We start from the raw sequence: 17,497 nt of genomic DNA, 5'->3' as shown, positions 1-17,497 counted from the left end.
GGAAATCCTCTGCTTTCAGAGTATTGCCCTTTATTTACTGTTCTGATTTTTGAGTTTTTTAATACTGGTAGCCAGATTTTGTTCATTTTCATGGTTTCTTCCTTTCTGTTGAAGTTGTCCACATGCTTGTGGATTTCAATGGCTTCTCTGTGTAGTCTGACATGATAGTTGTTAGAATGGTCCAGCATTTTTGTGTTCTCAAATAGTATTCTGTGTCCAGGCTGGTTCATCAAATGCTCTGCTATGGCTGATTTCTCTGGTTGAATTAGTCTGCAGTGCCTTTCATGTTCTTTGACTCTTGTTTGGGCAATGCTGCGTTTGGTGGTCCCTATGTAGACTTGTCCACAGCTGCATGGTATCCGGTAGACTCCTGCAGAAGAGAGAGGATCCCTCTTGTCCTTCGCTGACCGTAGCATTTGTTGGATTTTCTTCGTGGGTCTGTAGATAGTTTGTAGGTTGTGCTTCTTCATCAGCTTCCCTATGCGGTCAGTAGTTCCCTTGATGTATGGTAAGAACACCTTTCCTCTGGGTGGATCTTTGTCTTGACTCTCATGGCTTGTTCTTGGCCTTGCAGCTCTTCTGATGTCTGTGGTGGAGTCTCCATTGGCCTGTAGAGCCCAGTTTAGGTGGTTGAGTTCACCTTGGAGGAGGTGAGGTTCGCAGATTCTTTGTGCACGGTCTGTCAGGGCTTTGATTGTGCTCCTTTTTTGACTTGGGTGATGGTTGGAGTTATTATGAAGGTATCTATCTGTGTGTGTAGGTTTTCTTTTCTTTTTCCATGGTGAATTGGATGTTTGGGTGGATGCTGTTAAGATTGCAAAAGTAGCCGCAGAGTTGCCACGGGATGAGGGCTGGACTGTCAAGTGCCCTTCCTTTCTCTCAATCTCCCTCCCCTCCCTAGACTTTCCTCTCCGGTGCCTTTCTTTGGCTTCCAGAGGGATCTTCCATGCTGTAAGCCGATCTCACCCCGGCGCTTCTCTGGAGAACAACTTAGGAAAGTGAAAACAACCCGTGGAATCCTGTTTCAGGAAAAAAAATAGAAGCAGAAGACACCAGTGTGATTTGTCACTTGGTTGTTTGGACCCAGAAGGCGCCGGCTGTGGATGGACCTCTCGTCTCCTGGTCGTCTCCAAAATTGGACAGGGATATTGTCTGACAATTGAGACAAAGAAGAACATGGAGAGGGTTTTTTTCTTTGTCTAACTGCGCTTTGGATTGTGTGTTTGCAGTGGCTATTTTTGAAGGACGGAGAGCAAGCAAATAGCATTGGATTAATCCAGGAGTTTTCTCAAGAGCTTCAGGAGAACCCTTTGACACAGGAATAACTTTCAGGTAGGTGACAGCAATGGCCAAGGGGAGGGAAGCATGCATGGCAAGGGACCCAATTTATGGTATCATGCACATTTGGTCGATCTAAATGAGGTGTGAGATTCTTCATCCATGACCATAGCACCCAGATTGAAAATGTCACCTTCCCTTCAGAATTAGTAAGAATTGCGAGGCTTTCTGGATCAGGTGGGATCCCTACATAGTGGCCAGAAATTGTGCATGGAAAGCAGTGACCTACTTGCGCATTGGTCACATGCTTCCAATTAATATGAGGAAACTCTTGCCTTAAGGTCCGGTCTTATGTCCTTGAAAAGGCTATGTTCTCCACAATAATAATAATAATAATAATAATAATAATAATAATAATAATAATAATAATAATATGAAATCCAGCATATCTATCTTCTTTGCTGTGTCATACAATGTCGTTGTGTCAATAATAATAATAATAATAATACTTTATTTATACCCCGCCACCATCTCCCCGGGGGGACTCGGGGTAGTTTACATGGGGCAGTGGCCCAAACAACATAGGACAAAATATAGGCAACATAATACAAATCATACTATAAAAAGATAAAACAGTAATACAATATATCAATTAAAACAGAAATACAGGATAAAAAATTGCATTTAAAACACATAAATGGTAAAATAGTAATAAATACAGGATAGATTATTAAAAACCCTCTGGGGCTGATTAATTAATGACTGTATCTCCAAAGGCCTGCCGAAACATCCAATACCCTGTATTATGATTTTCCAGATTGTGTGAAGATAGCAATGCTTTCTCCCTAAGGCAGCAAGATGGTGATGCAAAAATAGACTGGGCTTTGGGGTCCAAACCCCAAATTGCACTTGACCCCATCTATGGCCTTAATGTGGCCCCCAGGAACTCCGAAACTGAATGAATCCCTTAACTTACCGTATATACTCGAGTATAAGCCGACCCGAATATAAGCCGAGGCACCTAATTTTACCACAAAAAAACCTGGGAAAACATTGACTCCAGTATAAGCCGAGGGTGGTAAATTTCAGAAATAAAAATAGATACCAATACAATTACCATATATACTCGAGTATAAGCCGACCTGAACATAAGCCGAGGCACCTAATTTTACTCAAAAAACCTGGGAAACATTGACTCCAGTATAAGCCGAGGGTCGTAAATTTCAGAAATAAAAATAGATACAGTAGAGTCTCACTTATCCAACATTTGCTTATCCAACGTTCTGGATTATCCAACGCATTTTTGTAGTCAATGTTTTCAATACATCATGATATTTTGGTGCTAAATTCATAAATACAGTAAGTACTACGTAGCATTACTGCATATTGAACTACTTTTTCTGTCAAATTTGTTGTATAACATGATGTTTTTGGTGCTTAATTTGTAAAATCATGACCTAATTTGATGTTTAATAGGTTTCTCCTTAATCTCTCCTTATTATCCAACATATTCGCTTATCCAACGTTCTGCCAGCCCGTTTATGTTGGATAAGTGAGACTTTACTGTACCAATAAAATTACATTAATTGAGGTATCAATAGGTTCAATGTTTTTGAATATTTATATTTATTTTATAATAATAATAATAATAATAATAATAATAATAATAATAATAATAATAATTTTATTTTTGTATGCCGCCTCCATCCGCTTTCCCACCCTAACATTTCAGAAGGTAGGGTATTTTAGACTTTGTATCCCTTTGCAGGAGCCCCAGGTGGCACAGCGGATTAAACCACTGAGCTGCCGAACTTGCTGACCGAAAGGTTGGTGGTTCGAATCCGGGGAGCGGGGTGAGCTCCCACTGTTAGCCCCAGCTTCTGCCCACCTAGCAATTCAAAAACATGCAAATGTGAGTAGATGAATAGGTACCACTTCAGTGGGAAGGTAATGACACTCCATGCAGTCATGCCAGCCACATGACCTTGGAGGTGTCTATGGACAACGCCGGCTCTTCGGCTTAGAAATAGAGATGAGCACCACCCCCCAGAGTCGGACACAACTAGACTTAATGTCAGGGGAAAACCTTTACCTTTACCTATCCCTTATCAGAGATTCAGTACTGAACCACTTTGGCTTCTCAGTCTTCTTGAACAGCTGTCCCATCTTTCTGACTCTCCTCTCTGCCTCTGTTTGTCAACAACGGCATTTGATGGCAGCAAATGCAATGCAATCCCAAATAGGAGATGGCTTCTTCTCAGTCTCAAAAAGAAATTAAAAAAAAAAAAACAGAACAGGGTGGGATGAAGATCTGGGGCAAGTGGGTATCTATTTCCCAATTCCATTTTTAACTTGACTTGTGTAATTCCTGTTTTGTTCCTGTAGCTCTTTGCAAACTCCCTTGGAAATGGGCTTGCTAGCGGGGAATAAAAAACTAGTTGGATGGCCATTTGTTATGAAAGAAAAAAAAATAGAATAGCTTTTGTTTTATTTTCAAACCTGTCCTTCCTTTCTGGCTATGACCGTCTCCTAACTCAACATTTATTCTGACAAAAACCCTGTAAAAGTGTTTGCTCCCCTGTTTCTCATAAAATAAGACCTAGTAAAGGTTTTGCTGAATTGCTAAATATAAGTTCTCCCCCGAAACTAAGACCTAGCAAAGTTTTTGTTTGGAAGCATGCCCGCCGAACAGAACACCAGAGCATGCAGGATTGGTAAATGTATATACCATAGATTGTTGTACATGGAAATAATAGTAGTAACAAGAATTTATTGATTTATTTACATCATTTTTACCCCGTCTTTCTCCCCGGGGGGACGCAAGGCGGCTTACAATAAATAGGCAACAATTCAATGCCTAAAAACAGTGTACAAAACAACAATTTATATAAAAACAGATACAGTAGAGTCTCCCTTATCCAACACTCACTTATCCAACGTACTGGATTATCCAACGCATTTTTGAAGTCAATGTTTTCAATGCATTGTGATATTTTAGTGCTAAATTCATAAATACAGTAATTACTACATAGCATTACTGCGTATTGAACTACTTTTTCTGTCAAATTTGTTGTATAGCATGATGTTTTGGTGCTTAATTTGTAAAATCATAACCTAATTTGATGTTTAATAGGCTTTTTCTTAATCTCTCCTTATTATCCAACATATTTGCTTATCCAACGTTCTGCCGGCCCGTTTATGTTGGATAAGTGAGACTCTACTGTACCATTACATAAAAAAATCACATTACATAAAATTTTATATAATTCTTGATAGGATTCTTGATAGGATTCACAGTTTGTCTCGTTATGCTGGTTTGTGATGACAACTACCATACAATACAGTAGAGTCTCACTTATCCAACATAAACGGGCCGGCAGAATGTTGGATAAGAGAATATGTTGGATAATAAGGAGGGATTAAAGAAAAGCCTATTAAACATCAAATTAGGTTATGATTTTATAAATTAAGCACCAAAACATCATGTTATACAACAAATTGGACAGAAAAAGTAGTTCAATATGCAATAATGTTATGTTGTAATTACTGTATTTACGAATTAAGCACCAAAATATCATGATATATTGAAAACATTGACTACAAAAATGTGTTGGACAATCCAGAACGTTGGATAAGCGGATGTTGGATAAGTGAGACTCTATTGTATATGATAAATGTTCAATTTTTTTTTTTGTTCAACAATAAATGTGAATTCTTCTTCATGGAAAAATAAGACATCCCCTGAAGATAAGACCTAGCGCATCTTTGGGAGCAAAATTTAATATAAGACACTGACATCTTTTCGGGGAAACGGTAGAAGTTTTAGGTTGCATCTACTCTAATGCAGTTTGGAACCACTTTAAATGCTATGTATTCCAAAAAAAAAAGTGCCTCTAAACTAAAATTCTCAGGATTCCATAGCACTGAGCCAAAATCAACACTCCTTGGTATATCATGGAGATACCAGAATAATTGAAAGTGATCCATAGTGTAAAAATAAACCCTCGACATATTTTTAGGTGTGCAGCAAGACTTATAAATTTTAATAGCAGCCAGAAAAGAGAAGCCTTTCCGCAAAAGAAGGACGAATATATGACATGACTAAGCTGTCTGTCGTCACTGACAAAATACAATGCAAGGGAGACATACTTGTCTATTGCTGTGGCTTAAAAAGTGGCTTACTCTTTCTCGGTTGCTGATTTTTATTTTATTTTTTGCAATAATGTATTCAACCCCAATCAATGTCCGGCTGTCAATGCAAAATATTGTTTCCTCACAAGAAAGTCGATTGGGCTTACTCTTTGCTAGGCACGTGCCTGACATTTTTCAGACCAGTCGTGTAGATTGGGTGTTTTTATTTGTGCTACAACACTCTCCTTGCTTCTTTTCCCATTAGCCTGTTCCTCAACGGCCATGAATTAATCACTTCCCATTCTGTGGGGAGCATTTGGTGATAAAGATGCCAATGCTTCCTCTGAATATGGATTTTCTCTTTAATTGTATAGGCCATTTTTACAAAACCGCAGATGCATCTTGAACAGCTTATCTAGCCTAGACTGAGCTTTCCACATTGACTCTTTTCATTGCTATTTTTTGGGAGGAAGATCTTCTCAACCCATTGAAGCATATGCTGAATTCTAGCTTCTCTGGGTTGTTGTGTATTTTCCGGGCTGTATGGCCATATTCCAGAAGCATTCTCTCCTGACGTTTCACCCACTCTACTGTATCAGCTTTTATTGGCTTTGGATTGGAAGCAATAGGCGACACCAAAGAGATAAGCCAGATGTGTTGTCGAAGGCTTTCATGGCCAGAATCACTGGGTTGCTGTGAGTTTTCCGGGCTGTATAACCATGTTCCAGAAGCATTCTCTCCTGACGTTTCACCCACATCTATGGCAGGCATCCTCAGAGGTTGTGAGGTCTGCTGGAAGCTAAGCAAGTGAGGCTTATATATCTGTGGAATAATGTCCAGGGTGGGCGAAAGAACTCCTGTCTCTTTGAGGCTGTACGGCCATGTTCCAGAAGCATTCTCTCCTGACATTTCACCCACATCTATGGCAGGCATCCTCAGAGGTTGTGAGGTCTGTTGGAAACTAGGCAGGTGCGGTTTATATATCTATGAAAGATCCAAAGTGGAAGAAAAAACTTTTGTCTGTTGAAGGCGTGTGAATGTTGCAATTGTCCACCTTGTTTAGCACTAAATGGCCTTGTAGTTTCAAAGCCTGGCTGCTTTCTGCTTGGGGGAATCCTTTGTTGGGAGGTGTTAGCTGGCCCTGATTCAACCAGAGAAATCAGCCGTAGCAGAACACCTGATGAACCAATAATAATAATAATAATAATAATAATAATAATAATAATAATAATACAGTAGAGACTCACTTATCCAACATAAACGAGCCGGCAGAATGTTGGATAAGCAAATATGTTGAATAATAAGGAGGGATTAAAGAAAAGCCTATTAAACATCAAATTAGGTTATGATTTTACAAATTAAGCACCAAAATATCATGTTATACAACAAATCTGACAGAAGTAGTTCAATACACTAATGCTATGTAGTAATTACTGTATTTACGAATTTAGCACCAAAATATCACGATGTATTGAAAACTGACTACAAAAATGCATTGGATAATCCAGAATGTTGGATAAGTGAGACTCTACTGTATTTACGAATTTAGCACCAAAATAACACGATGTTTTGAAAACATTGACTACAAAAATGCCTTGGATAATCCAAGCGAGTCTTGGATAAGTGAGACTCTACTGTACATCCATAAAAGAAGTGTGCCTCGGTCCCGAGACAAAGTTTCCATGTTGTGTTTCTCTTATGTCCCCAACTATCAACTTTTGGAATTGAAAGTTCCAGTCTCAAAACCTGCTTAGGTTCACCAAGGTTGCCTTTGTATTAACATCTGACTCTTACCAAATACATGTAACAACAACAACAACTCTTTATTGATTAGTCAATTTTAACCATATCCAAACATGTGAAACATACAAAACGTACACACTTACCAATACATACAGTAAAACCATGTAAAAGCATGTATAGATACAAAGCATCCTGGCCTACTAGCCTAGGTAGTTGTGCAAATCTATATATATATAAAAGGGTAATGAAATTTCGGCCTAGGACAAAACAACAAAACTACACATCCCAGAAACACTAAAGTTGGCAGCACAACCCCTCATCCATGCCTCTACGTTTATACAACAAAAATAAAATAAAAATAAAATCCTAATTAGAGGGAGAGGAATAATTGTTTTTATCCAATTGCTGCCAGTTAGAAGGCTAAGCTCCACCCACTTGGTCTCCTAGCAAACCACTCAGCCCAGGGGACAGGCAAAGTTAGGCCTCACTTAGGCCTCTTCCACACTGCCTATAAAATACCGATTATCTGATTTTAACTGGATTATATGGCAGTGTAGACTCAAGGCCCTTCCACACAGCTATATAACCCATTTATAATTGACTTAATGTCCATTACCTTTTACCTTAACTATCACCAATTCCTCAATACTTTATTTCCCATACCACCAGTCTTTGCCACAGCAAAGCGTGGCCGGGCACAACTAGTACAGAATAAAAAGATTAAAATTAAAATGAATTATTCCCTTAAGGTAAGGTTTAAGCGGGGGCGAGGGTAAGTAAAACTAGTGGCTTGTCCATAGTAAATTTTAAATTTGGATTTTGTTATTGGCATTAATATTACAGCTCTCCACTTCCATCTTCTTGCAGATGGCCAGCGCTTTTTGCGTAAAAAGGGTCAGTTTTAAAATAGAGTTCAAATACATGTAGACCAAACCCACGTCCTTGTTGCTCGGATGTGCAAAATGTTCCAGCAGATGGTTCAAGGAGGAACCTTGCAGGGATGGCTGGTGTTTTATGCTCCTCTGCTGTTGCCTATGCCAGGGAGCACCATGCCTTTTTGAAAATGTGGATTAATTGCCACCCGGCCAGACAGCTCCAGGAGGGAAATGTTTCCTGCTCATTAAATCCTGTCTGCGACATTGTGCCTGGGTCAGGCTGTTGGGGTTTCGGACTCCCATACAGCAAAGTGGGCAGCGAAGCAGAATGAACCCCTGGGATGGCATTGGCTTCAAGGAGGAGTGACATCAAATGGGGGTGCACACCTCCTTATCAGCATCCCTAGCACCCTTAAAGGGCCAGTGCCTCGCTGGAAAAGGCACCCAAGGTGATGGCGAGGATGACAAAGAGAGCTCAGACTTCCCTGTAAAAGCTGGGACTCGAGGCAACTCGGAGAAATCCAAGCAAAGGCAGACAAATGCAATGTTAGGCAGAGGATGCAGTATAGAATCCTTTGTTTAGGGTTTCCAAGTGACATAAGGGCTCTTGTACCTTTCATAAATATGGACAAGTGGGTATTTCAGAAACTATTTTACAGGAGAAGCAACATCTACTGAAATTACCTCTTTGACACAACAGTAAACACTACTGGAATCTGATATTTTGGTTGCACCCTTCGTTTACATAGTTTCGGCTCATGGCCACTGATAAAAGGTAAAGGTAAAGGTTTCCCCTGACGTTAAGTTCAATCATGTCCGACTCTGGGGTTTGGTGCTCATCTCCATTTCTAAGCCGAAGAGCCGGCGTTGTCCATAGACACCTCCAAGGTCATGTGGCCAGCATGACTGCATGGAGCACCATTACCTTCCCGCCAGAGCGGTACCTATTGATCTACTCACATTGGCACATTTTCGAACTGCTAGGTTGGCAGGAGCTGGGATTTGAACCTGGCACCTTTCGGTCCACAAGTTCAGCAGCTCAGCGCTTTAACACACTTCGCCACCGGGGCTTTTGTACCTTTTGTACCTTTCATAAATATGGGCAAGTGGGTATTTCAGAAAGTGTTGCTTTTGCAGGAGAAGCAGCATCTACTGAAATTACCTCTTTGACACAACAGTAAACACTACTGGAGTCCGATATTTTGGTTGCACCCTTCGTTTACATAGTTTTGGCTCATGGCCACTGAACATCTATGCAATATGTTCTATTTATATGTCTATTTATTTTTAGGGTTTAGAAGCCCCGGTGGCGAAGTGGAAATAGGATCTAGTGCATCTTTGGGAGCAAAAATTAATATAAGACACTGTCTTATTTTCAGGGAAATAGGATAGATAGATAGATAGATAGATAGATAGATATATAGATAGATAGATAGATTAGTGTTGTGCTTTTGTATGGAATTGCTGTTCGTTTTGTGTAGTTTCATTCTTGTTGTTTCTTTTATGTATTGGAGCCCCCGATGGCATAGTGGATTAAAGCCTTGTGACTTGAAGGTTGGGTGGCTGACCTGAAAGCTGCCAGGTTCGAATCCCACCTGGGGAGAGCGCGGATGAGCTCCCTCTATCAGCTCCAGCTCCATGCGGAGGCATGAGAGAAGCCTCCCACAAGGATGGTAAAAACATGAAAAACAAAACAAAAAAAACATCCGGGCGTCTCCTGGGCAACGTCCTTGCAGACGGGCAATACTCTCACTCCAGAAGCAACTCCGGTTGCTCCTGACATGGAAAAAAAAAATCAATCTTAACAAGGATCTGGCCCATCATTTCCTCTGCTCCCCTAAACAATGCTTTTACAAAAGCCTAAAGTGCTGGAAAGGAGGCCAAGAGAAAGATCCATCAAGGAGATCAGGAACCAATTGTGAGCTCTCCAAAAAAAGAAGCATCTTGGCTGACGCTGTGTCACATTGTGAGTCCAATATCCAAAGAAGTGGGGAACTTTCTTCAATAGAGCTAATGCTTTTGAGATTGCCGTAGTGCAGGGTTCCCCAAACTAAGGCCCGGGGGCCGGATGCGGCCCTCCAAGGTCATCGACCTGGCCTCTGTCCTAAACTTTAGACTTAGGGTTGACCTAAGTCTACCTGGTCTTTGGAGGTCACTTTCCTTACCTATGGTCCTATAAGGGCGTCTAGATGGCCTTTGAGGGTCCGTTTCCTTACCTATGGTTTTATGAGATTGTCTAGATGGCCTTTGGGGGCCCCTTTCCTTACCTATGGTCTTATGAAACCATCTAGATGGTCTTTGGAGGTCTCTTTGCTTACCTATGATCTTATGAGACCATCTAGATCAGGGATCCCCAAACTAAGGCCCGTGGGCCAGATGCGGCCCCCCCAAGGTCATTGACCTGGCCCCTGTCCTAAACTTTAGACTTAGGGTTGACCTAAGTCTACCTGGTCTTTGCTTACCTATGGTCTTGAGATCATCTAGATGGTCTTTGAAGGTCTCTTTACTTAGCTATGGCCTTATGAGACCATCTAGATGGCTTTTGGAGGTCACTTTCCTTACCTATGGTCTTATGAGATAGTCTAGATGGTCTTTGAAGGTCTCTTTACTTAGTTACGGCCTTATGAGACCATCTAGATGGCTTTTGGGGGTCACTTTCCTTACCTATGGTCCTATGAGACCATCTAGATGGCTTTTGGGGGTCTCTTTGCTTACCTATGGTCCTATGAGACCCTCTAGATGGTCTCTGGAGGTCTCTTTGCTTACCTATGGTCCTATGAGATCATCTAGATCAGGGGTCCCCAAACTAAGGCCCTCCAAGGCCATTGACCTGGCCTCTGTCCTAAACTTTAGACTTAGGGTTGACTTAAGTCTGCAACAACTTGAAGGCACACAACAACATCTTAATTTTGGACTATATCATCATAGTCTGAGAGACCTAACAGTCTGAGGGACTGTGAATCGGCCCTCCACTTAAAAAGTTTGAGGACCCCTGCCGTAGTGTGTGGCCTTCCACCTTCACGCCCTAACAGGTAGTTAGTTCTGACTTCACCTAGGGATGGCTTTGTCCTATCTTTAGATCCTTTGATGGTTTCTCTTGGACTTTGGAAAGGTCTCACAGCCCAACAGTGTTGCCTCCCTCGCTCTCCTTCTTCTGCTTGGAGGATCTCCTTTGATTTTCCCCCCCACACAGGAGGAGGAACAGGGGAGGAGATTGTGTTTCCATCCTTGGACAAGAAGGGTGTGTGCTGTGTGCGATTGTGCACCTTCCCTTTGCCTCTGGAGCATGTGCCGTGCGGAGGAGGGTTAGGCTCTCCGGGGTGGTGGTCTCCCAGCATCATCTCCCCTCCTCTTCCTCCTAGTTGGAGCGAAAGAGAGGAGGGGAGATCACATTCCTGGCCATCCAGAGCCGGGAAGACAACACTCTGCATCTTTTGTTTTATTGCCAGCCTTTCGAGCCACACTCAGAGGAAGCAAAGGGGGGAAATTCTGCGGATGTCTAAGGGAACCCCTTTCCCCTCTTCATCCAGAGAGATAGTAAAGAAAAGACAGAGAGAAACAAAGAACGAGAAGCAGGCGGTAGTAATAGTAGCACAGTGACAGCCCCGTGATCCATGCTTTGGTGGGCTTTGCGTCCTTAGCCGAGCATCCTTCTGCAACACACACACAAAGACCCATTTCCTTTGGATTGATTCATTCATTTCCCTTTCCTTTTCTTTTTTCCTCCCTTCTGTTCTAGGATTTTTGGGACTCTCCCTTTCCAGACCCCTTTCCTTTTTTTATTCCCTGCGAAAAGAAAGAAAGAAAAAAAAGAGAGAAAAAGAAGGAAGAAAGGCAAGGCAAGACCACCCCCTTCTCCCGGCTCCCTCCATCCTTTTTTTTTTCTCGATTTCTCTGGTTTTCCTGCGAGTCCAGACCGCTTGCCCACGAGGTCTCTCAGGGGGGATTTTTACAACCAAACTGGGATCTATGAGTGGGAAGGTGATCAAGACGAAAGAAGAGAAAGATGCCTCTAAAGGTAAGCGACTCTGAGCGGATTTCGCATTCTGGGTACCGACCTTAGCTTGCCTTATTCTTTTCCAACCACCCTCTGAAACAATCCTTTTGTCTTCATGTCTGTCCACCCTTTTCTCCGGATCCTCGCCTTTGTATTCCGCACTTCCCTTGCCGCCTGACCTTTTATTGTGTGTGTGTTGAGTGTGTGCTTTGTGGGGCAAGAAGCAGACCATTTTCCCGAGGAAACAATTGAAGTCTTCCTTCCTATCTTACCTTGAATAATGTGTATAGTGGGTTATGTGGGGCAACGGATACTATCCTTTCCTTACCAACACTGTCAACATACAGACTACTTAGATATCTGGTTTGTAACACTGCAGTGTTTTCCACCAATACCTTCGGAGAGGTTTTTCCGCTGTGGGTCTGTGGATAGCATGTGCTTTGGGCATCCCATACTCTCCCATAGATGTCTGGGAGTCATAATCCAAACTGAGTTGTGCGGTTTATACATGTACGTATGTGTGAGGCGGAGAATGAGAGATGGAGTGCCATTGTGTGCCTCTTTTGTTGTCATTGGCGATTACTGGCACAAAGTCCAAAATCTCCCTGTATCCGACACCATCGCCTGGTGGGTGACCAGACACATGATGCAAAGTGGGTCATGAGATATGTGTGTATTTGCATGTATGTGCCTTGGCATCTCCGACCACGCGGTGCCCATCGGTTCTACCTATTTTTGTTTTGAGTCCTCGCACTGCCGCATCCAGCAGCCTGTGGGCTATTCCAGTCATTTATGGGAGAAATCATAGAAGACGGGGAAGGAGAGGAAGGAATTGGGTTGGGGATTATTCTGCCTTGGTCAGGACACTTTACCTGGAATGCTGTGTCCAATTCTGGGCACCGCAATTGAAGGGAGATGTTGACAAGCTGGAAAGCGTCCAGAGGAGGGCAACTAAAATGATCAAAGGTCTGGTTCTCCCTATGAGGAGCGGCTTAAAGAACAGAAGAGAAGGCGGAGAGGAGACATGATAGCCATATACAAATACGTGAAGGGAAGTCATAGGGAGGAGGGAGGGAGCTTGTTTTCTGCTGCCCTGGAGACTAGGACGCAATGGAACAATGGCTTCAAACTACAGGAAAGGAGGGAGATTCCACCTGAACATCAGGAAGAACTTCCTCACTATGAGAAGGGCTGTTCAGCAGTGGAACTCTCTGCCCCAGACTGTGGTGGAGGCTCCTTCTTTGGAGGCTTTTAAACAGAGGCTGGGTGGCCACCTGTCGGGAGTGGTTTGAATGTGATTATTCTGCTTCTTGGCAGAATGGGGTTGGACTGGATGGCCCATGAGGTCTCTAGGATTCTATGATTTTATTCTATGATCTGAGTGTTGGATTAGTTCTGACTGATCATGAAAACAACCCCAAGTCACACTCTCTCAGCCTAAGGGGAAGGCAAAGGCAAATCTCTGAACAAACCCTGCTCTGATAGAGTCACCGTAAGTGACTTGAATGCACACAATAATGCCAACAATTCACCATATTTAAAGTGAGAACCTTTCAGGCTGGTCCATTAACATCAATATTCCAGGTGCAAGCATGGAGGGAAATCATGCAAACCAAAAGGCTGCAACTCTTGATATATGTTTAGCTTGCAGAAGAGAAGGCTGAGAGGAGACATGATAGCCATGTACAAATATGTGAGGGGAAGTCATAGGGAGGAGGGAGCAAGCTTGTTTTCTGCTGCCCTGCAGACTAGGACACAATGGAACAATGGCTTCAAACTACAGGAAAGGAGATTCCACCTGAACATCAGTGTGAGAGAGAGATGTTCAGCAGTGGAACTCTCTGCCACGGACTGTGGTGGAGGCTCCTTCTTTGGAGGCTTTGAAGCAGAGGCTGGATGGCCATCTGTCGGGGGTGCTTTGAATGAGATTTTCCTGCTTCTTGGCAGAATGGGATTGGACTGGATGGCCCATGAGGTCTCTTCCAACTCTACGATTCTATGATTCTATGAGAGAGAGATGTTCAGCAGTGGAACTCTCTGCCCTGGACTGTGGTGGAGGCTTTGAAGCAGAGGCTGGATGGCCATCTGTCGGGGGTGCTTTGAATGAGATTTTCCTGCTTCTTGGCAGAATGGGATTGGACTGGATGGCCCATGAGGTCTCTTCCAACTCTACGATTCTATGATTCTATGAGAGAGAGATGTTCAGCAGTGGAACTCTCTGCCGCGGACTGTGGTGGAGGCTTTGAAGCAGAGGCTGGATGGCCATCTGTCGGGGGTGCTTTGAATGAGATTTTCCTGCTTCTTGGCAGAATGGGGTTGGACTGGATGGCCCGTGAGGTCTCTTCCAACTCTACGATTCTATGATTCTTGGCTTTGGGCCCAACCTGCAAAGAAGCCAGAACAGGTGCATGGAGACGGAAAGGAGGCGTGATGACCCCTTGAAAGTTGTAAGGGTGGGAGACGGACAAGCGATGCTTCCCAGGCAGTGATATGGCCCTGCTTCTGCCTGAAATGTATACACCGAGTAACAATTGCCATGGAGACTAAATAGGGTGAGGGGCGGGGAAGAGGAGGAAACCTTGCCTAGGGAATGGCAAGTGGATTATTTTCATAGACAGTGCGCAGAAGCGCTCAAGATTCAGGCAGGAAAGGACTGGCAAAATCCAGACAGAGGGGTTTCTTGGGTAGGGTTGGACAGGAAAGGAATGGAAAACTTGTCTCAAAAAAGCCCCCAATGCTCGTGCAAGGTTGGACAAGGTTTCCATTGTGACCACGTTCTGAAATGCAACACCCATAGGTTCAGCTCCGGTGCCTGCCGCCAGCCTCATCTATCCTTATACACGCATACAGGTGCATGTATGTTTAGATAAGGTAAAAGGTAAAGGTTTCATGTCTGGCTCTGGGGGTTGGTGCTCATCCCCATTTCTAAGCTGAAGAGCCGGCGTTGTCCATAGACACCTCCAAGGTCGTGTGGCTGGCATGACTGCATGGAGCGCCGTTACTTTCTCACCGGAGCGGTACCTATTCATCTACTCACATTGGCATGTTTTTGAACTGCTAGGTTGGCAGGAGCTGGGGCTAACAGCGGGCGCTTTCCGTTCCCGGGATTTGAACCTGGGACCTTTTGGTCTGCAAGTTCAACAGCTCAGCGCTTTAACACACTTCGCCACCAGACACTCACCGCCTTTTGATTCTCAGCCCACACAAAGCACATGATTTTGTTCCCATAGGCAAGTGTGAGCCCTTCACCCTGAGCCAACTTGCCATGAATCCCAAATCTTGAGATATAGGGCCTGAGACCCCTTGTACCTTGACTTGCAAGCTGGCCAGGCTCAAAAATATCATCCTATCCCTCTACAGTTTGGATTTTTAAGTAGCTGTATGGAGAGTGGCACAGTGTGTTAAAGCACTGATCTGCTGAACTTGCAGACCGAAAGGTCCCAGGTTCAAATCCCGGGAGTGGAATGAGCGCTCGCTGTTAGCCCCAGCTCTTGCCATTCCTAGCAGTTCGAAAACATGCAAATGTGAATAGATCAATAGGTACTGTTCCGGCGGGAAGGTAACGATGCTCCATACCGGCCACATGACTTTGGAGGTGTCTATGGACAACGCCGGCTCTTTGGCTTAGAAATGGAGATGAGCACCAACTCCCAGACCTATTGATCTACCACATTGGCATGTTTTCGAACTGCTAGGTTGGCAGGAGCTGGAGCTAACAGCGGGTGCTCACTCCGCTCCCCGGGCTTGAACCTGGGACCTTTCGATCTGCAAGTTGAGCAGCTCAGCGCTTTAACACACTGAGCCACCGGAGGCTCCCATCTATACTACCGCAGTCTTATTATATACATACATATACAGGTGTATATATGTTTAGATACTCACCGCCTTTTGATTCTCAACCCACACAAAGCACATGATTTTGTTCCCATAGGCAAGTGTGAGCCTTTCACCTTGAGCCAACTTGCCACGTATCCCAAATCTTGAGATATAGGGCCTGAAATCCCTTGTACCTTGACTTGCAAGCTGGCCAGGATCAAAAATATCATCCTATCCCTCCACAGTTTGGATTTTTAAGTGGCTGTATGGAGAGGGTTCAAAATCCAGAGAGCAGCCAAGATCCAATATTTGCGTCCATCTAAGCCCCGGTGGCGAAGTGCGTTAAACCACTGAGCTGCTGAACTTGCAGACCAAAAGGCCCCAGGTTCAAATCCCAGGAGCAGAATGAGCGCCCGCTGTTAACTCCAGCTCCTGCCAACCTAGCAGTTTGAAAGCATGCAAATGTGAGTAGATCAATAGGTACAGCTCCAGCGGGAAGGTAACGGCGCTCCATGCAGTCATGCTGGCCACATGACCTAGGAGGTGTCTACGGATAACGCCGGCTCTTCGGCTTAGAAATGGAGATGAGCACCAACCCCCAGAGTTGGACACGACTGGACTTAACGTCAGGGGAAACCTTTACCTTTACCTCTTAACCTGTAGGTCCCCAGATGTTTTGGCTTTCAACTCCCAGAAATCCTAACAGCTGGCAAACTGGCTGGAATTTCTGTGAGTTTTAGGCCCGGGCTGTGGCACAGGCTGGAGAGCAAGCCAGCTGCAACCAGCTGCAATGAATCACTCTGACCAGGAGGTCATGAGTTCGAGGCCCGCTCAGAGCCTATATTTGTCTTGTCTTTGTTCTGTGTTAAAAGGCATTGAATGTTTGCCTATATGTGTAATGTGATCCACCCTGAGTCCCCTTTGGGGTGAGAAGGGCGGAATATAAATGCTGTAAGTAAATAACTAAATAAATAAAACACTTGGGGATTCACAGGCTGGGACCACTGATCTAAAGAGTGTTGATCAAATCATTTTGCACAGCAGTTTGTGCAGAATGAATTTTTCAAGTATCTCCTTGGTAATTTAGAAATATACTAGCTGTGCCCGGCCACGCGTTGCTGTGGCAAAGTGGTGGTGGTATTGGTTAAAAATTGTTGTGTAATTTTTATTTGACGTTATTTGCATTTTTTTTATTAATTTTATTGTAAGTTATATTTTTATTTATTATATTTTATTATTTTCTTGTATTATTTTTAGTTATTTTCTGTTATTACAGTATTTTATTGTATTAATTTTTTAGTGTTTATTATTATTTTTATTGGGTTGCTAGGAGACCAAGTGGGCAGAGATTAGTCCTCTAACTGGCAACAATTGGATAAAAGCATTTATTCCTCTCTCTCTAATTAGGACTTTATTTTTCTTTTCTTTTTGTTGTAGCAACCTAGAGGCGTGGATGATGGGTTGTGTTGTCAAATTTCGAGGTTGGGGGGCCTGTAGTTGTGTTGTTTTGTGGGTCGCCGTGATGCCATCACTCTTTTATATATATAGATTGCAATTCTTCCTTTTCCTGAAATAGTCTCATATTGGTCTTCTTGTTTAAACATATGGATCTTTGCATCACAACTTTTCATGTTTACATTGGCAATTTAATAATGTA

At 43.3% G+C, this 17,497-nt stretch overlaps 1 protein-coding gene across 3 annotated transcripts in view; it reads left to right on the top strand.

The window, feature by feature from the left end:
- Window positions 1-1,064: 1,064 nt before the first annotated feature.
- fgf13 (fibroblast growth factor 13) overlaps window positions 1,065-17,497 on the top strand; it is a 267,783-nt gene continuing 251,350 nt past the window's right edge. For 2 of the 3 annotated variants that reach the window (XM_062963932.1, XM_062963931.1), the window contains exon 1: window positions 11,301-12,045. In XM_062963932.1, the coding sequence (XP_062820002.1) occupies window positions 11,997-12,045 (49 nt within the window). In that variant the 5' untranslated portion in view covers window positions 11,301-11,996. Of the gene's footprint in view, window positions 1,333-11,300; window positions 12,046-17,497 lie in introns of those variants that run through there. The other variant, XM_062963929.1, reaches the window with a different exon arrangement.

This window comes from Anolis carolinensis, unplaced genomic scaffold (assembly GCF_035594765.1).
Source record: "Anolis carolinensis isolate JA03-04 unplaced genomic scaffold, rAnoCar3.1.pri scaffold_12, whole genome shotgun sequence".
NCBI lineage: Eukaryota > Metazoa > Chordata > Lepidosauria > Squamata > Dactyloidae > Anolis > Anolis carolinensis.
This window is presented reverse-complemented; position numbering and strand designations above follow the sequence as displayed.